General features: G+C 37.7%; 1 protein-coding gene and 2 long non-coding RNA genes across 5 annotated transcripts; all 3 read right to left on the reverse strand.

Moving 5' to 3' along the window:
- Nucleotides 1-238: 238 nt before the first annotated feature.
- LOC149389316 (uncharacterized) lies at nucleotides 239-2,741 on the reverse strand. Of its 2 annotated transcripts, XR_016300801.1 has the most exons (3): nucleotides 2,600-2,741; nucleotides 1,808-1,912; nucleotides 239-1,415 (listed from the first exon to the last, which is right to left on the reverse strand). It is a non-coding gene; the product is annotated as an uncharacterized LOC149389316 (long non-coding RNA). The 2 variants fall into 2 exon arrangements; XR_016300800.1 differs by lacking the exon at nucleotides 239-1,415 and having other exon boundaries at nucleotides 1,595-1,912.
- A 737-nt stretch (nucleotides 2,742-3,478) lies between these two features.
- On the reverse strand, nucleotides 3,479-3,961 carry LOC149389317 (uncharacterized). Its single transcript, XM_089622608.1, has one exon. The coding sequence runs from the start codon at nucleotides 3,959-3,961 to the stop codon at nucleotides 3,479-3,481; it is 483 nt and encodes a 160-aa protein (XP_089478734.1).
- Nucleotides 3,962-6,759: 2,798 nt separating this feature from the next.
- On the reverse strand, nucleotides 6,760-9,552 carry LOC149389318 (uncharacterized). 2 transcript variants are annotated; one of them, XR_016300789.1, is made up of 3 exons: nucleotides 9,121-9,525; nucleotides 8,329-8,433; nucleotides 6,760-7,936 (listed from the first exon to the last, which is right to left on the reverse strand). It is a non-coding gene; the product is annotated as an uncharacterized LOC149389318 (long non-coding RNA). The 2 variants fall into 2 exon arrangements; XR_016300788.1 differs by lacking the exon at nucleotides 6,760-7,936 and having other exon boundaries at nucleotides 8,116-8,433; nucleotides 9,121-9,552.
- Nucleotides 9,553-21,815: the final 12,263 nt, after the last annotated feature.

A 21,815-nucleotide genomic window follows, 5' to 3' on the forward strand; every position in this document is an offset into this window, starting at 1 on the left:
GAATAACATTATATAACCATAATCAACGCAATACTTATATTAAACATAATACGATAACATATAAGTATTATAAGTCGTTATATAAAACCTGGGTAAATTTTTCGTTTTTCTCAATTCAAACTTTGAGTCTCACTACGACTCTAAATATTTACATAACCGCTCTTGGGTTTACGTATAATTACAGGAAATAGTTTTAGGAGCGTAGTTTACGGAAGTGGTTCAACAAAATATAGTTATAACTATAGAAGAGGTTGATCCCGAGTGAGTCTCCACTAGCCCAAAGGTCAAGAGATACACGTCCGGTCTTCGTCTTCAGTTCTGTTATTCACATCGCCGTCTTGCCCTTCTCTACATTACCAAGGGTCATAAAACTATGAGTCGATTGACTCAGCAAGTGGGAGTCTAACTTAGAAAATAAAGCGACTAAATGCCATGTGATATCATGTGACGTGCAAACAAGCAAATAATAATGCATGGATGCAAATCTAACAAGTCTAGAGCATGACTCTTGTGTATACACTTTAACTAGAACTTGTCGTCTTTAAGGTTACACACATCCCCCGCTATAACCTTCAGAACGACAAGAGACCAGCCTTAGACTTCGAGCAGCAGTCGTCCGGCGGCCTAAGAGTTTTAACGTTTGTCTGGGATCCACTAATGGTACCAACTTCATTCGGCGTCGGCGCAACCCCCAGGCCCTCATAGCCCGTCAAGGTGCGTCCTTCAGGTCCTCATAACCTGGCATTAAGATCGGGTGCGACTCTTGGTCGACTTCCCGATAAATGAGTACTCAGCGCCATCCCCCAGGCCCTCATAGCCCGTCAGGGTTCATTTCGTTTTGGTACCATCGACGCAACAATTCTTTAAGGTTCGGGTACTCTGCTGCACTCAGAGTACACACCTATGCTACTTACAGGAGAGCGACTCAGGATAAATCCTGAAACAAATTTCATTTCCCTTTTATGCTCGTTAGTGTTTTAGGTTGAAGACTCGGGATATGACTCCCGGTACTTCTACCCTCGATTTGAATTCGAGAGTTAAACACGGCTCTCCTGTCTCCCCCGTTCTAACGGGTCATCACAGCTAAGGAAATTATATCACATATCAGAGGCTGGGTTTCACAAATCTCATGTTTGAACTTATTGAGCGAACTCACGCTAAGTTTTCAGGAAAAGCGGCCGAAGCCTTAATCTTTGAGATTATTCGATTTTAAAGCTTTTCCTATTCTTGTTTACTAACAAACAATAATGCAAGTAAACAGGGTTATTCCCTTGGTATGTAGTTGACTTAAGTCTCCACACTTACCCGGAAAAGATCGTCTGAAAATCTATTGACTTCCGGAGTTCCCTTGCTTTTCACGCTTCCCGACACTCTACACGTCCTGGAGCGTTATCACGTTCTGAAGCGTCGAGAAACTAAAACCCAAAGTTGAAATCTCATCAGTCAATGATCCGGAAGGTGATGACAAGCTTAAGGTTCGTTATCGGGATTCATTGCGAGTCGGTTCAGGGGTTCGAGAATTTAATTCACTTATTTCCCGGCTTTTCGGAATTTAAACTTATTCAAGACTCGTACGAATTCGTACCAGAGAATGAGTACGAAATAAAATCCAAATCCTTATTTTAACGAGTCTTAAATAAATTAAAGAAATAATCCGAAAATAGTACAAACCGAGAATTCTAAATGAATTAACCAAAATTAAATTCTCGAACATCTCTTAATTAAATAATTGATAATCCTTGAATACAAATCTCAAATCCAAAAATCAAGACTCGAGTCTAACGCTACAAAGCGATAAACGACTCACGAGTGAGATCGAGCTTTAAAAACTTTTTCTGAATTCACTATACTTCGGCTTCGACGCGTTCAGTTCTGCCGGCTCTCGCTCGATTCTATCCGATCTGTGACTGAGCTGTGAAATTCAGAAAACAAACATCGCGATCAATTCCCAAAATCAAGTTCCCGACTCGAAACGAACATCTAACTCAAACCTCAACGTCACAACATTTCCAACTTGTCATAAATTCTCAAACATGTCAATAAACCATATAACTTGTCAACAAATCACTTTAGTTGACATAAACTTCACATTTCTATCTCAAAAACCACTCATAGAAACCGAGCCTACATATATCACATCTCAAATCCCTTTCATCAATTCCAAATCAAATCACGATAATCAAAATGAATCACATACCCAAAACAAGTCTCACGGCCAAGTAAACTCACGGCCACAACAAAGAACCACACGGCCATCATCAAATTCCAAATCAAACCACATCAATACATGACTTTAACTCCTTACCCAAACATTTAACAGTCACATAAATGTCTTATAATCATCAAACAACTCCAGAAATTCAAGAGCCCCAACAATTCAAATCTCCAAACCACTTCATGAAATTCGGCCAAAAATTCAAACTAAATCCAAGATATTCGAGTTCAATACTCCAATTCAAATTATCAACATCACCAATCAAGCTCAAACATCCATAAATCACATTCAATTCCTCAAGAATCCCCTTAGAACTCGAAATCCCCAAATCAAATTCCAAATCCCTAAACTTCAAAATTGATTTCGGAGAAGAAATTTCCTCACCTTGCTTGCTATGAAATCGATCTCCTCGGCACGTTCTCACTTGATTTCCGGTGTCCTTCCTCGGTCAGCGGCCACGGCGACTCGACGGCGGCGACTCTTCTCCTCGGCGAGGCGCGCGCGCGGTGGCTGTGAGTTGCGCGAGAGGCAGAGTGACGAAGGAGAGGAAGACGAGGAAGAAAGAAGAAAGGACGAGGTGGTGGTGGCTGAGTGGCGCGGCTGGTGGTGAGCGGCGGCGATTGAATTTTTTTTTTCTTTGTTCCTTCTTTCTTGCAGGTCGCGCGATAGTGAGGAAGAGAAGAAGATAAGTTTCTTCTTTGCACGTGAAGAAGAAAAGAGAAGGGGAAAGAACATTGGAGAAGAAGGAAAATAAATTATTTATTTATTAAATTCACTTTTCCTCCATCTTCTAAAATCAACCCCACTCTCACGTTTTTATTCTCAAATAGCTCCAAACACGTTACAATCACGTCCTTGTCACAAAATTTTGTGACTAAAACCCGTACTCGCTCGAACTTTTAATTAAGTTATTCAAACCGAGACTTTCCTCGTTCATTCTTGATTAATTTAAATATATTTAAGGTTTCTCGAAAATAATTCTCGTCCTTGAGAATTTATTTCTTAAATTAAATTCCGGCATATTTCCTCGGAAAATAATTTATTATTCGAGACGAACTCGATAAATCCTTTATTTATTCCGAGATTTTCCATCACCTTAAGATAATTTAAATTAACTCGATAAACTTCAACGTCTATAATTCATTCAAGAACTTACTTGTAACACACGAAAGCTCATTTATTAACCGTAAATTACAAACGGCGAGATTCAAAAGTTTATCCTTTACAATCCCTACCCCCTTAAAAGAGTTTCGTCCTCGAAACTTAAAATAGAGTAGGGTACTTCTTTTGCATCTCACTCTCGAGCTCCCATGTAGCTTCCTCTACAGCATGCCTCTTCCACAAAACCTTGACCAAAGGGATGGTCTGGTTCCTTAAGACTTTATCTTTGCGATTAAGAATCGCTACAGCTGGCTCTTCATATCTGACTTCAGGAGAGATCTCAACCTCTTGCTCTTGTAGAACATGCGAAGGGTCAAACACATACTTCTGTAACATGGACACGTGGAATACATTATAAAGGTTGGGCATATACGGCGGCAACGCCAAGCGATAAGTTGTCTTGCCTACACGCTCAATGATCTCAAAAGGTCCAACATACCTTGGACTGAGCTTCTCTTTCTTTCTAAACCTCATAACTCCTCGCATGGGTGAGATCTTCAGAAAAACTTTCTCTCCGGCTCCAAACTCTAGAGGTCTTCTATGTCTGTCAGCGTAGTTTTTCTGACGACCTTGAGATGTCTTCATCTCGAACCTTCAATTGATGGTATCCCGAACGCAAGACAATCTTTGAGAACAATGTCGCTCATGTGATCAAAAAGATCGTTGATCCGTAGCAACGGATACTTGTTCTTGATCGTTACTTGGTTCAACCCACGGTTGTCAATACAGAGCCGTAAGGAACCATCTGCCTTCTTAACGAACAAGACAGGCGCTCCCTAAAAAAAAATCAAGGAAATCTCTAGCAACTGGAATCTCATGCGGCTGTGGTTTGACTGTCTTCGTGACGTCTACCACGCTTGCAAGGTAACCAGTGCAACCCTGATGCATCATCTTCACGGCTTTCAGCGCCGATACGATCGAAAAACTCGATTTTCGAGAGGAACCTTGGAACTACAGCGTTCCAAGTCTTGGATTCTTGAACAGAACCAACTTCTTTCGGCAATCTATGATTGCATGGTGGGTATTTAACCAGTCCATTCCAAGAATTACGTCATAGTCTACCATTTCCAATTCTATCAAGTCTGCTTTCATCATCCGGTCATGAACTCAGATGGGCACATCTTTATACCAACATAATGACTGGTACTTTTCTCCAGAAGGCGTAGCCGTAACGAACGGGTACGAGAATTCCTTCTGATGCTCACCTAACTGATCAGACTTCCTAGATGCGATGAATGAATGTGTGGTTCCTGGATCTATCAATGCATATGCAGATAAAGAATTCACGAAAATCTGACCTGTGATAGCGGTGGAAGATCCTGCTCGCACTTCATCTTCACGGATGGAGAAGACTCTGGCATTGGCTTTCGGTTGCTCTTTGGGTGCAGGGGTCTTCACTTCTGGATTCTCACATACTCGGGACAGATGTCCCTCTTTCCCGCATCTGAAACACACCAGCGCACGAGCATAACACTCTCCCTCGTGCGATCTGCCGCACCTTCGGCACACGGTCATCTGATTACTTCCAGAGGTCATAGGCTTCTTATTGGGCGGCCCTGACTGTCCGCTATCTTCACGTCCTCTGTTCTGGTTCATCGACTGTGATTGATTTCCAGAACTTCCTTGAGGTCGATAACTCAAGCCTTGTTGGGACCTCATTCCGTCTCTTCGCTGTGGCCGACTCTCCCATCTTGATGGGGATCTGAATCTTTTTCTCGATTCGCTCTGCTTTAGGCCCGCAGCTTCTGAAGGTGTCGCAGCAATTGGTTTCGGTGCCGGAGTTCGATTACCCTCGCGCCAACCAGCAATCCGCAAAGCTCTTTGCACGGCGTTGGCGTAAGAACGAGGTCCATCATCTCCGCTATCCACTTGGCTCACGATATCCACATTGAGCCCGTGCATGTATTTCATCTTTCTAGCCTGATCAGTAGGGACTAGGGAAGGAGCGAACCTGGCTAACGTGTCGAACTTTGTCGTATATTCTGATACTGACATTGAACCCTGGTGTAGGCTCATGAATTCGCGTACCTTGTTCGACAGGTTAGCTTCACTCAGGTACTTCCCGTGAAAGAGATTGAGAAAATGAACCCACGTCATTGAGTGAACATCCTCAGTCGACGCCATCACCTCCCACCAGCCCCTAGCCTCATCCTCCAGTTGATTCACAGCGCAAGCCACTCTCTCGGTATCGGACAGCTGCATGTAGTTGAGGATCTGCTGCATCTTCTTAACCCAGTTCTCCGCTGCAGCTGGATCCCCATGGCCGTCAAACGTCGGAGGCTTCTGCTTACGAAACCTCTCATATACTGGCTCGCTCACAGGAGGAACGACGTCAGGAATCTGGAAATTGAGCTCCTCAGGAGGCTCTACATGTACTGGCGGTGGATTCTCTTGTCGTTCTTCTGGAACTGGAGGCGCTGGGTGTTGTGGAGGCGGCGCATTCAGCCTCGTTAAGAGTTCTGCGATCGTGCGGTTCTGCTCCTCCAGCTGCTGCGCGAGCCTTAGATTCAGCTCATCTCTTTGGGTCGCGTCAGCAGCTTGTCTCTCCAGCGTGCGTCTGATCTCCGCGAGATCCGCCGCTGTAACATTCTCGGCATTTGTTGGGTCTCGCCTAGGGCCCATGCCTTCTTAACCTTCACCTGGTAGAAAGCATAATCAAATCTCAAATCATAACATCGAGAATGCGAGAAAAGAACATATCAACACACGATCATATCTCAAAACGAGATCTCATAAACATTTCTCATATCTATTTCAAGTAAAAAAGGATATATGCAACCTGCATTCGTGCATCCACCATTTACACGTCACATGGCAACTATCACTATCTACACAAATCTATAGACTCCCAAAAAGAGACTAGCCTTACCCAAGGCTTAGTCGGACGGGTTTCAAAAAGGGTACTCATGTCGCTGTTTACTAACTATCTGCGTCCTACGAACAAAGAAGGCAACAACAAGCTCAGCATGATCCCACAATTCGTACCAGAACGTGTATCTCAAGTCTACATGAAAGGTTAAACCTGGGCTCTGATACCACAAAACCTGTCACGACCCGCGACCTCTCGTCGCCGGTTCACGAGCCGCGACGGTAGGTTACGTCACAAGTCACAACGTCACTATAATAATATATCTCATATCCACAGGAATAACATTATATAACCATAATCAACGCAATACTTATATTAAACATAATACGATAACATATAAGTATTATAAGTCGTTATATAAAACCTGGGTAAATTTTTCGTTTTTCTCAATTCAAACTTTGAGTCTCACTACGACTCTAAATATTTACATAACCGCTCTTGGGTTTACGTATAATTACAGGAAATAGTTTTAGGAGCGTAGTTTACGGAAGTGGTTCAACAAAATATAGTTATAACTATAGAAGAGGTTGATCCCGAGTGAGTCTCCACTAGCCCAAAGGTCAAGAGATACACGTCCGGTCTTCGTCTTCAGTTCTGTTATTCACATCGCCGTCTTGCCCTTCTCTACATTACCAAGGGTCATAAAACTATGAGTCGATTGACTCAGCAAGTGGGAGTCTAACTTAGAAAATAAAGCGACTAAATGCCATGTGATATCATGTGACGTGCAAACAAGCAAATAATAATGCATGGATGCAAATCTAACAAGTCTAGAGCATGACTCTTGTGTATACACTTTAACTAGAACTTGTCGTCTTTAAGGTTACACACATCCCCCGCTATAACCTTCAGAACGACAAGAGACCAGCCTTAGACTTCGAGCAGCAGTCGTCCGGCGGCCTAAGAGTTTTAACGTTTGTCTGGGATCCACTAATGGTACCAACTTCATTCGGCGTCGGCGCAACCCCCAGGCCCTCATAGCCCGTCAAGGTGCGTCCTTCAGGTCCTCATAACCTGGCATTAAGATCGGGTGCGACTCTTGGTCGACTTCCCGATAAATGAGTACTCAGCGCCATCCCCCAGGCCCTCATAGCCCGTCAGGGTTCATTTCGTTTTGGTACCATCGACGCAACAATTCTTTAAGGTTCGGGTACTCTGCTGCACTCAGAGTACACACCTATGCTACTTACAGGAGAGCGACTCAGGATAAATCCTGAAACAAATTTCATTTCCCTTTTATGCTCGTTAGTGTTTTAGGTTGAAGACTCGGGATATGACTCCCGGTACTTCTACCCTCGATTTGAATTCGAGAGTTAAACACGGCTCTCCTGTCTCCCCCGTTCTAACGGGTCATCACAGCTAAGGAAATTATATCACATATCAGAGGCTGGGTTTCACAAATCTCATGTTTGAACTTATTGAGCGAACTCACGCTAAGTTTTCAGGAAAAGCGGCCGAAGCCTTAATCTTTGAGATTATTCGATTTTAAAGCTTTTCCTATTCTTGTTTACTAACAAACAATAATGCAAGTAAACAGGGTTATTCCCTTGGTATGTAGTTGACTTAAGTCTCCACACTTACCCGGAAAAGATCGTCTGAAAATCTATTGACTTCCGGAGTTCCCTTGCTTTTCACGCTTCCCGACACTCTACACGTCCTGGAGCGTTATCACGTTCTGAAGCGTCGAGAAACTAAAACCCAAAGTTGAAATCTCATCAGTCAATGATCCGGAAGGTGATGACAAGCTTAAGGTTCGTTATCGGGATTCATTGCGAGTCGGTTCAGGGGTTCGAGAATTTAATTCACTTATTTCCCGGCTTTTCGGAATTTAAACTTATTCAAGACTCGTACGAATTCGTACCAGAGAATGAGTACGAAATAAAATCCAAATCCTTATTTTAACGAGTCTTAAATAAATTAAAGAAATAATCCGAAAATAGTACAAACCGAGAATTCTAAATGAATTAACCAAAATTAAATTCTCGAACATCTCTTAATTAAATAATTGATAATCCTTGAATACAAATCTCAAATCCAAAAATCAAGACTCGAGTCTAACGCTACAAAGCGATAAACGACTCACGAGTGAGATCGAGCTTTAAAAACTTTTTCTGAATTCACTATACTTCGGCTTCGACGCGTTCAGTTCTGCCGGCTCTCGCTCGATTCTATCCGATCTGTGACTGAGCTGTGAAATTCAGAAAACAAACATCGCGATCAATTCCCAAAATCAAGTTCCCGACTCGAAACGAACATCTAACTCAAACCTCAACGTCACAACATTTCCAACTTGTCATAAATTCTCAAACATGTCAATAAACCATATAACTTGTCAACAAATCACTTTAGTTGACATAAACTTCACATTTCTATCTCAAAAACCACTCATAGAAACCGAGCCTACATATATCACATCTCAAATCCCTTTCATCAATTCCAAATCAAATCACGATAATCAAAATGAATCACATACCCAAAACAAGTCTCACGGCCAAGTAAACTCACGGCCACAACAAAGAACCACACGGCCATCATCAAATTCCAAATCAAACCACATCAATACATGACTTTAACTCCTTACCCAAACATTTAACAGTCACATAAATGTCTTATAATCATCAAACAACTCCAGAAATTCAAGAGCCCCAACAATTCAAATCTCCAAACCACTTCATGAAATTCGGCCAAAAATTCAAACTAAATCCAAGATATTCGAGTTCAATACTCCAATTCAAATTATCAACATCACCAATCAAGCTCAAACATCCATAAATCACATTCAATTCCTCAAGAATCCCCTTAGAACTCGAAATCCCCAAATCAAATTCCAAATCCCTAAACTTCAAAATTGATTTCGGAGAAGAAATTTCCTCACCTTGCTTGCTATGAAATCGATCTCCTCGGCACGTTCTCACTTGATTTCCGGTGTCCTTCCTCGGTCAGCGGCCACGGCGACTCGACGGCGGCGACTCTTCTCCTCGGCGAGGCGCGCGCGCGGTGGCTGTGAGTTGCGCGAGAGGCAGAGCGACGAAGGAGAGGAAGACGAGGAAGAAAGAAGAAAGGACGAGGTGGTGGTGGCTGAGTGGCGCGGCTGGTGGTGAGCGGCGGCGATTGAATTTTTTTTTTCTTTGTTCCTTCTTTCTTGCAGGTCGCGCGATAGTGAGGAAGAGAAGAAGATAAGTTTCTTCTTTGCACGTGAAGAAGAAAAGAGAAGGGGAAAGAACATTGGAGAAGAAGGAAAATAAATTATTTATTTATTAAATTCACTTTTCCTCCATCTTCTAAAATCAACCCCACTCTCACGTTTTTATTCTCAAATAGCTCCAAACACGTTACAATCACGTCCTTGTCACAAAATTTTGTGACTAAAACCCGTACTCGCTCGAACTTTTAATTAAGTTATTCAAACCGAGACTTTCCTCGTTCATTCTTGATTAATTTAAATATATTTAAGGTTTCTCGAAAATAATTCTCGTCCTTGAGAATTTATTTCTTAAATTAAATTCCGGCATATTTCCTCGGAAAATAATTTATTATTCGAGACGAACTCGATAAATCCTTTATTTATTCCGAGATTTTCCATCACCTTAAGATAATTTAAATTAACTCGATAAACTTCAACGTCTATAATTCATTCAAGAACTTACTTGTAACACACGAAAGCTCATTTATTAACCGTAAATTACAAACGGCGAGATTCAAAAGTTTATCCTTTACAACCAGAGACCTCGCCGCCATCATTGAAAGTCGTACCACGACAGAAGCCACGTCATCAACCATTACAGGTTCGCCAGAAGCCTCCGTCTCCCAAGTGGTTGTCGTCATGACCAGTCCCTCCTGGAAACTCGCCTCGCCCACAACACATTCTGGGAGCTCGCGGCTTACCGTCGGGATCGCTGAACCGTGCGATGTCGTTGTCGGTGTCAATTCCTCCAGCCGATGATTCACGACGCCTTTATGCGCCTCGAAAGCCATAGGGAGTTCGTCGAATCGGATGTTGAGCCTTTTTGCCCGTTTTTCCAACAGCGCCTTGATTTCAGCTAGTGCGTCTTTTGATTGGTCCTCCATCACAAGCAGCTCCGATACCAAATTGTTATGGACCCGAGATCTCGAAGTCGTGATAAGTGCCGTCGTGATTGATTTCCGTTAACAAGAATACTTAAGAACGCAAAACTCTACCTGAAACTAACCTCTTTCTGTTTTGAGAGAGATTAAGTTATTTGGTTGGATGCTACTTTCATTAGAGAGACCCAGTTGTAAGTAGGTCCAAGGACAATTTCGGGATAACAATAATTAAATCCTAACTGCCTAACTAAAACCATAAATTAGTAATAATAAAAATGCATACTTAAAAATAGTAATTGCAAGATTTAGATAGCCTAATTTCATAATTAAATAATCTAATTTTCATAAATAAAACCTCTGATGTCTAAATATGTAACACTTTCTCTCTCCCCTCTTTCTCTCTAAAAGGGCCTAGAAATATTTGGTTTCTATTTTTGTCCCCGCCACCCCAGGACGTTAGATTCACCGCGCAATGGTGCACTTTGACCTGGGAGAGGTTCAATAGAGATTCGTTCTACTAAAAGTTTTCGTGTAAGATATTTTTATATTAAAAATTGGTAGCATTTACATACTATTTTATTATTTGTAGTGTGTATTTTGAGTTTATTTGTTGTCTTTAATATGTAGTATTTGAGAATTATTTTATAAGTTAACATAATTTTAATTGGTTATAAGTTTTTAAAAATTATAAATTATATCAATAATTAATTATATGTAAATAATATAAAAATTTTATATGCGAACATATTAAGATAAGAAGGTCAGTAACTTTTGAACATTTATTTGGATATATATATATATATATATATATATATATATATATATATATATATATATATTGAGTATCTTTAATTATAGAGTGATGCTATTCGGTCCGATTCACGAGCCCGAACGATCCACTCACGCGATGACACGTGGCAGTTTGTTGCCACGTGTCATCACGTGAGTGGATCGTTCGGGACTCGTGAATCGGGCCGAAAATCAATTTCTTTAATTATATTTTGTTATAGAATTTTCGTCGATATATCCGTTGGTAGTCGATATATCATCGCTATCATTGGTAGTCGTATCATTAGTAAACGGTATTCAAATTATTGTAATATATCCGTCAATAATCGATATATCAGTAAAATTAAAACATCGATACCGGTATCCGTATCAATATTTAAATCATTGGTTTATATTGTAACAAAATGTGAACACAAGAGTCTGAAGAGCCGTATATTTATAGACACAATCATAGCAAGTAGTGAATGGGTCATAAATGTTGGACAAAGACAAACACATAATTTCTACACCAAAAAAAAAACCCAAGAATTAAATAAATGAAGAAGGAGCAAAAAAAAGAACACCATCAATTACATTATTTAATGTAAAATCTTTGGAAAATAGTGAAGAGAATGCGATGCCAGCCTTCATTATTCAGTTTTAGGTGTTGAATTTCAGGGCAGTCAACATGCTCGTGGTCGTTTCTTCTTCCTTTATTTATTTTTTATTTTTTTATGAGGTCGTGCACTGGCTTTTATAAAAAAAAATTTCTTATTCTGAAATTTACTAAATTTGACTTGGGTTGTTGTAATGGCCGTGGGTCCTTTTTCTTCTTCTTCTTTCAATTAGTCAGCATTTTCGGCCTTGAGATGAGACCATCCCTGAAGTCTGAAAAGATAATAAATTAAATACATGTAGTTGGCCCTTAGTAATTTTTGCATCATTTTTATTTGTTGATCAAGGAGGCCAAAACCTAAGTTAGTAAATAAACTTGTTTATACAGTGCACTGTCAAAGAGTTCATACAATAAACAAAAATAACCACAAATAAATGAAAACAATCATATAATTATTTTGAATGACAATATTCTTACAGGAAATATATATATATATATATATATATATATTTTTTTTTTATCGGAAGGAAAAAAAATTTGTTGGTAATATGGTTTTCAGATTACTTATTTTTGTTAACGATAAAATAGTGTGGAGTCAGGAAGTAGAGACTACAAATAATCTCTATCTTATACCTTGAACTAATAAGGCTAACCACACCACACCATAGCCATTGTGAATTTGTGAGACCTTTTGCACGGTCCTCTTCTTTAGGTCTGCCTGAAGAAGGATAACGGACATGCGTTGTGTTTTTTTTTTTTTGCCACATACCTCGCTTGTGAAGTATTTGTTGGAATAATGTTGAATAAATGGATGATTTGTGGCAGCAATTTGAATGAGGTCCACTCATCGGAATTGAATAATTCTAAGTGCTACGTATTCCTCGTAACGAAGAGTATAAGATTGAATATTTGTTTGCCAAAATTGGACCGAGGATGAATGAAAAATTGATGCTCAAAGTAGGTTAAAAGAAAGACATTTATGTTGTGTTGTGAAAGTGAAATTGCAAGAGTCTCACATTGGTTGACGATGTGTGTCGTGGTAGTGTTTAAATACTATCCTCTTTGATTAGTGGTCATCCAAGTGCAAGAGAGGAGAGTGTGTGTGGGTTATCTCTTAACCCTCTCACGCGCGCACACACACACGTACGCCGTCGCCGATTTGGGTCGGGCCGGGTTTGGGCTCGGGCTCGGGATCGTTTCTTATCTTTTTATTGCAATTTTCATTTCGTATTGGGCATGGGCCTGCGCGCCACATGCATGCACGTGGATACCACTTTGCATCAGAAGCAAAACGCTTGTCCGTTGAGCTTCATTCTTCAGGCTTGTAACATCTCTCTTTTATTCTGAAGTAAAGAGTCATTATTAGTGTTTATGGCATACGTTTTTGGGAGCTGATGAAATTATGTTTAGTCAAAGATAAGATGTCGCACACAATGTAGAGTCAATAGATTGTCGCATACATTGACTCTACAGATCTTTTCTCTCATTTGAACACACCAGAAGTTGATATTCCTTCATATTCCCTATTGTTCTCTCTCTCTCTCTCTCTCTCTCTCTCTCTCTCTCTCTTGTTGTTCCCAGAAACTTTTTCTTCTTTTGTCCGAGTTTGGTGATAGTTTTGCCTCAGTTCTAGTTCGCTGTTCGACGTACTTTGTGGTACCATTATTCGTCGAGTTTGTCGTTGTATCCTGGGAAGTCTTGCTCAAGAGTTCCTGTACCGATAGGAGAGCAACAAAGCTTCAAAGAAATTGTCCAACATCCTTTCTTTTTATCTTGTTTCGGTGAAGGTTCTTTATTATTTTGTTGTTCATCGTTATTTAATCTAGTTGTAATTTTTCGTTTCAATTTTTCCCTTAATTCTAATCTGTCTTTATTCCAAAAATAATTTTAATATATTTAACAGTATTCAAACGCTCCTCTATAGTCTACACTATGAACCTTCAAGATAACTACGTACATCAACGATGTTTGTCAAAGAAGATGAACATCATGAACGTCTAAGGGAAACCGTTAAACAAATGAGAACAAAATGATGGATGAAAATAAAAAGGCGAATGACTATTTCTGCTAACTTTTGGTTTCATTTATAGTGTGATGAGTCCAAAATGAAATTATGTTTAGTCAGAGACAAGATGTCGCACACAATGTAGAGTCAATGTATGCGACAATCTGTTCCGATGCAATAGATGAAAAATATAAAGGTAGTGCATAAATGACACAAACAAAGGTAATTCAGCTCGGTGCAACGTCACCTACTCTACGGGGCTGTTTGCCCAGTGAAAAGAAAATGCACTATATCAAAAGTAGTCAATAGTTCACAATGGTCTTGTCTGAAATCGGATTTCATTTGATAATCAATGGTCCCTGGATTTGAGATCCCCTCACTTTCACTCTCAAACACTCTCCAAAGTGTTTGGTAATCTTTAATGTCAACGCTCGTGAATACCCAATCATGAAATTACAAAATCCACACAACACTCTAACACTCAAAGAATCTGGAATAACGTCTAGAGAGTTACACCACATATACCACACAAATAGTTTCTCAGTCTCCGATCATGCATGTCTAAGAATCCTCATTGTGTGAATGAATGCGTCAAAACTATTGAGGGCATAACTTTTCCTTTTTATAGTAGTCAACACCTCTGGAAGACAAAATAGGGTTTCCTTACCCATTCATGCGGAAAAAATATATGTAGAAATTCTTCGGCGAAATATTCTGGCGAAACAGGAAACTTGCTAGAAATATAGATCTGCACATAGCTGCCAAGATGTCTCCAACATATCCTGGAGCGTGTTGCAAGATATCTTACCAAACGGACTTGCAATAAAAAAAAATAAGTCAATAACACACGTAACAACACAAACATACGAGCTAACAAGAACCCTATGTATTCTAAAATGAAAATAGACTAGAATATTTATTTTCTTCTAGAAGCGCTCTTTGACTTGTGGCCAGCATAACATACGGCTTGAACATGCATATACGACGAGATTCCGGCTGCCTGATACTTTTTGAAAGTTAAGGTATGAAATCGGAGTCCTATAAATTAAGAACAAAATATATTATCATAACATTGAGTAAGATATTTTATTTACAAAAATATCTCTCAATTGGCATTAATTTTATAATTTAACGTAACATGGGAAGATACAATTCTTTAATTTTATTCAAATGACGACACGTATGAAATAATATATTTAGAGATAATTATATACCTAATTTGATATAATCAAAATAACTAATATTCAGACTCATATCAATAAAACTCAAATTAAAAATAAGAATAAATTTATAAGCAACTAAATCACATCAAAGTTATTGTTTGTTAAATAGTCGATGTTTTTTTTAATTATAGTTAATTAACCATTGATTTTATTAATAATAATTGATTAACAATTTTGCCCAAATAAAATTGTTGAAAACGATTACTTTTACAAGGAATTAAATGTAAATTAGAGAAAATAATACTATAATCCATAACATAGTTAATAAGGAGCACCTCTCCTTCAACTTGCATCCTGGAGTCGCCAGGAGGCGACACGTGACGGTTTTTTTTTTTTCGCCCCTTGGCCTTTGAATTTTTTTTCCCGCCCCTTGGCCTTTGAATTTTTTTTTTCGCCCCTTGCCCTTTGAATTTTTTTTTTCCAACACTTGTCCTGGTGGGTTGTTTTTTTTTTTTTTTTTTTTTTTTTTTCAAACCTTGGCTTTTGATTTTTTTTTTTTTCAACCCTTGTCCTTTAAATTTTTTTTTTCCTCACTCGTCAACATATTTTGTATAATTTTTTTCCCTCCCTCTCTCATCAATATATTTTGTATAATTTTTTTATGTATATTATAATCATAATTACTAATACTATATTATACTATATTAATAACATACATTATGTATATGTTTATATATATATTATTTGAAAAACTATACATAGATTTTATATTAATATAAATATAAGAAACTTTTTTTACTTTCTATTTCTCTATATCTTTTTTTTCTTTATTTTATCAAAATTTAACTTCAACTTTTATTTAACTAAATTTTTTTTCCCATTATAATCATAATTACTAATACTATATTATACTATATCAATAACATACATCATTTGGATTATATGTTTATATATATATATATATATATATTATTTGAAAAACTATGTCGTATTAATATTATACGTTATATTAATATAAATATAAGAAACTTTTTTAATTTCTATTTCTCTATATCTTTTTTTTTATTTTATCAAAATTTAACTTCACTTTTTATTTAACTAATTTTTTTTTCCCATAATACTTTTAAGAAATCTGACAGGTAGAAAAACATGCAGTATTTTGAAAAAATTTGAATCATAGAAGAGTTTTTTTCCCTACTTTTTGTTATTTTTAAAAAATCATTGACAACAATTTTGCTAAATTTAATTTAATACAATTAAAAATCTTCACCTTACTTTATTTTCCTTATTTTTATTTTCCACCTTTTGTTTAAAAACAATCATAATTTTTCTAACTCGCGCAACACGCGTTGTTAGAACTAGTTTATAAATAAAGATTGAAGCAATTGAAGCAATTACACGAGTAATATATCATACGATAAAACCTATATGTATTACAGAGCTGTCAAAAAGCCAAAACAAATTTGCATGCCCAAACTAGCATAAACAAAGGAATAACCTTTTGAAACACCATCGCAGTGACCATGGTAACCAAATATTCTAGTCAACCACATAACCAGATGAGATATTTAATTTCAAGTCATCAATTTCTCCTTTTCCTTCAAAGTTCAGTACTTTGCTATGATGAGATAATATGACAAATGAATATATTATTCACACCTCGCCTCTTTTTCTTCACTTTTTCAAGTCCAATAAACTTAATTATAGAATAAAAAAACACACACACAAAGGACCAAGGTTATGTGGTACTCAGCTTAATAATCGACAGAGAGATATAATTAATTTTTTTTTAAGAAAAGGACAGATAATTTGAAGTTGAACTAATTAGAATGGTATTTCACACTTCATGGCTGGTTTATCCCTTTTTTCCCTACATGTTGGAATATTATATATATATATATATATATATATATATATATATATATATATATGAAAGAAAGAACCATACATATAATCTTGTTTATGGGAGGACTCATGAAATTCTCAGAGTTTTATATATTTTTGAGACACCTATTCATCATACATACATACTTTTAAACAAATAATATTCTCTCTTTGGACTGTAAAGTATAGAGAAATTACAGGTGTTTTTCTTAGAGAGAGTTTTATGGCGAACTAAAAGTCCAGGTTAGGTTCACCTGATTATGCAAGAAAAGTATAGTATTTTACGTACATACGAGAATTTGGTGATCATATAATAGCATATATATATATATATATATATATATATATTTCCTGAATATGTATTATACGTGTATATATCGAATTCCGCTATATCTTAAGCGATGTAATGTCAAGTATATACAATAAATTGTTGGCTTGTTAATTTTTCGCTACATCTTTAGTTTTAATACTACATGTATCTGTAAAAATAGACTATAGTTAGCAACATGAGAGTGAGTTCTTAATAATTCCATGATACTGGAGGTTAATAACATAAATATTTTCTTTTCATTGATCCCGAGACAAAGTGATAACAAGTTTAAGGATCGAGTCAGAAATTGAATAAACTCTTTGAATACGTCAAATGGTTACCTCCCATTAGAATTGTAGTTTAATAATACATATATTAAAAAATAGAGATCTACTCTTTCTTTTTTAAGTAAATTGAATAAACTCTAATTGTAAATTAGGTTAACCAAAATTCATAAAATAGTCATTGTTAAACTTGTTTTTCTAAGCTTAGTTCTTGGAAATTGACGATTTTCTCAAGTAATAAATCGATTTAATCATCATAGTGAATTAAGTACTTCAAAGTTGAACTATTTTCTTAATTATTTGATAGTTGCGCTATAAATTTAATGTAGAGGGTCTAAATTAATCATATTCATTATGTGTTAGATTCCGGCGAACAGGTGATAATAGCTCACACTAAGCCTTGAGCAATTTCATGGATCTAATTGTTCAGTAACTTCGAAGCTAAATGTAAAAATTCATGTACACGAGGAGCACCAACCAAGAGAAAAGATGTTCAAGCATTTGTACAACCAAAACTTCAATACGAAAACCTAAAAGATGGCTACTTCATCATCATACAAGAACAACTAAAAATGTTGACGCAATCAAAACCCACATTGAAATAACACAAAAAAGGTCCCACGTCAAATCAAAGCCACACAAAAAGCAGGACCAAACCTCCAAAAAATTCCTATCCTCTAAGAAGCTTCCCCTCCAACTTCATCCAAGCACCGACATGAACCCACACGCCTCTCCCTTTGCTAAGCCACTAAAAGTCGCGACCAAGCGACACTTGGCCCGCGTCCGCATTAGCGGCAAAAAATTCGCAGATCGAAAAGCTTATCCGGACTCAGACAAGGGAATGAAGACAATGAACTTGGCGAATGAAAAAGGTCTCTCACCGTCAAACATTGCCAGCTTCAACAACTAACTCTGACCATAGGGATCTGAAATTGAAATAGAAAATCAGAAGAAGAAAAAAATCTTGCAAACAAATTAAGGTGGGGGAAGAGAATCATTGCAGAGCCTCCCCTCCCAAGTCGGAGTACACTGCAAATAAGGTAAGGCGACGCCCAATCATCTCAAGTCAGAGCATACGCACTACTACAAAAATGGCTCTTAGAAGCGACACCCAAAATTAGAAGCGACAAGTCGCTTCTAATTAGACGCGACATGTCGCTTCTAATTAGATGCGACATGTCACTTCTAATTGGACGCGGCATTTTTTATTAGAAGCGAAATGTCGCTTCCAGCGTAGTCAATGAAAATTCAATTACCCTGCCACCACACACCACTACCCACCGTGCCTCCACCACACACAACCGCCATCGAACCACACCATCACAGAAATTCACGCCGGGATAGGGGACGACGACTAATTTGTCTTCATAACAAACCAAATCATGCAAAAAAAATAGCAACTAATAAGAAGTTCACAACCACTCTGAAAATGAAAAAAAAAAAAAAAAAAAAAAACCAAAATAAACTTTGAATTCGCAACCGAGGGAGCCAACACAGAGATGATGGGAGGAAGATGACCACGAGGAGCCATGCCGCACGGCCGTCGCCAAAGAACCATGCCGCACAGCCCCGACGTCAAGGAGCCACGCCGCGCCACTATCACCAAGGAGCCACTCTGCACCGCCGCCGTTGAGTAGTCACGGCGCACCATCGTCGCTGAGGAGCCATTCCGCACAGTCGTTGTCGAAGATACGACGCAACACCATCGTCGAGGAGCCACTCCATATGGCCATCGTCGAGGAGCCGCTTAGCACCACCGTCGCCAAAGAGCCACTCCGCACGACCGTCGTCGAGGATCCATGCCTCAACGCCGCTGGTAACCAAGCCATAGCACCACACCTCCATCACCATCCTCCGGTCACTTTCCCGTCGTACCTCCTCCCTTGAGGCCAAAAGACACCCAGTCAGTGACTGAAGTCTCCACCAGATTTGGCCTCAAGGGAGAGAAAAAAAAGAGATCAATATTTGGAAATGAGAAAACTTGAGAGAGAACGACATCGAGGAGGCGACTATGGATTTTTTTTAGAGTCTTCAATAAGCATTTTATCCATAAATTAAATATGCAGCACGTCATTAAGAATTCAAAACTTGCATCTTTGTATGATTTTATCACAAGCAATTAATCATCAATTAGTCAATCATGCATTTTTTAAAATATTTAGTACTTGAAAGAAAAATAAAATATAAATTATATATAAGAATAATTATATTAATTTTTGAAAAATCTGAATAAAATAAAATAAATCATTTAAAATTATTTAAAAAAAAAAACATAATTAGCTATTTCATATTACTTTTCAATAATGAGAAACGATAATTTGGTGTTTTACGACATATTTGTTGATCGGCCGAGTTATTGTTTAAAAATGTATGGACATAATATTTTTTGAAATAAGTAAATGATTACAAGAGAAATGTCTATGATTTTTTTTTTTTGGAAATGATAGAGTGGCGCAAAAAAATCGGTAAAATCATAAATCGGATCAGATTGTTGGGTTTTAGACCGTTGGTCCGGTTTTAAACGGTTTAAAATTTCACTGGTCCGGTTTGAACTTTTAAACGGTCCGGTCCGGTCTAAAAATCTCAACCCGTGGTTTAGACCGGACCCAACCGATTAGTATTTCAATAAAAAAAATTAATAAAAAATATGTCTGAAACGGCCGGGTCTAAAATAGTCCAGTCTAAAACGGTCCAAAACGGTCTAAAAGATAACCAGACCGATTACTATTTAAGAAAAATATAAATAAAAATATGTTAAAATAAAACGGTCTGGTTTAAAACGGTCTAATGATTCAAAACGGTCTAGTTTAAAACGGTCTAATTATTCAAAATAGTTCGGTTCAAAATGGTCCGGTCCAAAACGGTTTAAGCGGTCTAAAACGGTCTGAAACTGTTTAAATCGGACTGAATTGTTTAACCGGTTTCGTCCGATCCGTTTTTTTTCTTATTTGATCCAATCTGATTTAATTTTTTTTTAAACTGTTTAAACTAAGGATGGCAATTTGACCCGTTACCCGCGTTCCGGCCCGTTACCCGATTTATTCGGGTCGGGTAATACCCGTTCTTTTTGGGTAAACGGGTAATACCCGTTAAGGTTTTAACGGGTCCGGGTACGGGTAACGGAATAGCCATCCCGTACCCGGTTACCCGGGACCCGACCCGTTAACTTTTAAATATTTAAAAATATAATAAATCATATGTTTAGATGATATATTTTAAACATTGTTTTTATACGTAAGAATAATGAAAAGTTGATTCTTTCATATATGCCATTTTTTTTAGGAAACAACTTATTTCAGTGTGATAGTGTTGCAATGAAGATAACCAAATTTACAATGAAGATGATCCAATTTACAACGAAGACTTCTTTTGTATTTTTTATTTATTTATTTTGAATTTTAATGTCATTTATATTGTAGTAGCACTTTAATATTTTTCACCTAAATTTTATTATTTTTAAGCTTTATATTGTTGAGGGATTTTTATTTTATAAACGGATAAGCGGGTCTACCCGACCCGCTACCTTTTTTTTTAAACCGGGTAAATGGGTAACGGGTCTAACATTTTTAACCCGCTTACCCGGCGGGTATCCCCGTTACCCGGCCCGTCTCAAAATCCGAGTAAACGGGTCCGGGTAACGGGTAAAAAATTATAGCGGGTACGGGTAACGAAATAGGTGTACCCGGCCTTACCCGTACCCGTTGTCATCCCTAGTTTAAACGGTTCGATTTGATTTTTTGACCTGTTATAGTTCGAACCAGACCACCGTGGACACTCCTGAGTAGTGATATGTTAGTATCTAACCGACAATTATATTCCTTATATTATTACGTTAAAATTAAGATGATATAATTAATATTATCCTCGTGCTTTGTAGAATATCTATGCATTTTGATTAAAGTTAAACCTGTAAAGTTAAACTTTGCCACAACTCATCATCACAGCAAGTTGTGTTGATGTGGACTGTAGAGACGAGAGTGAAGTGAAATAAGAGTAAGGCGTCTAGTTTTTATTTTTTTTTTTTTTTTTTATTTTTTTTTTTTTTTACCCTTTTATTATTTTGTAAATATAATTGGTAGCAAGGATTAAAAGATAACTTGTGGACGATGGACTAAAATAATCCAAATAACTTTAAAATTTAACATCATTTCTAAACTCATTATAGTTTAGAAAATAATTAAATTATATTCAAAAATTATAGAGAAAATTCTCCAGCTAAGACGTTTCTTGTTCATCTGAAGTGTTGAGTATCACCTCCCAGAACAACTCTCGACCATCCAACTCGGTGAGCTATAACGATAGCCCTATTTAATCATTTTGAACTCAACTTCCTATGCCGGCTCGATGCTCCACATATTAAAGTATCATGAAATTTTATCTCAAAACCAATTGACAGTGCGGTGAGTAACCAATGATCTGTATAAGGAGCACAAAATATACATTTTCAATGAGAAACCTGAGAAACCAAGGTTTAT

The sequence above is a fragment of the Urtica dioica genome, chromosome 8 (genome assembly GCF_054948205.1).
Source record: "Urtica dioica subsp. dioica isolate 48M chromosome 8, U.dioica_male_clone48M_v1_H2, whole genome shotgun sequence".
In the NCBI taxonomy this organism is placed as follows: domain Eukaryota; kingdom Viridiplantae; phylum Streptophyta; class Magnoliopsida; order Rosales; family Urticaceae; genus Urtica; species Urtica dioica.

Excerpts from the sequence above, each read along its gene's own strand:
- LOC149389317 (XM_089622608.1), bottom strand. The coding sequence starts at position 3,961 with ATGAAGACATCTCAAGGTCGTCAGAAAAACTACGCTGACAGACATAGA.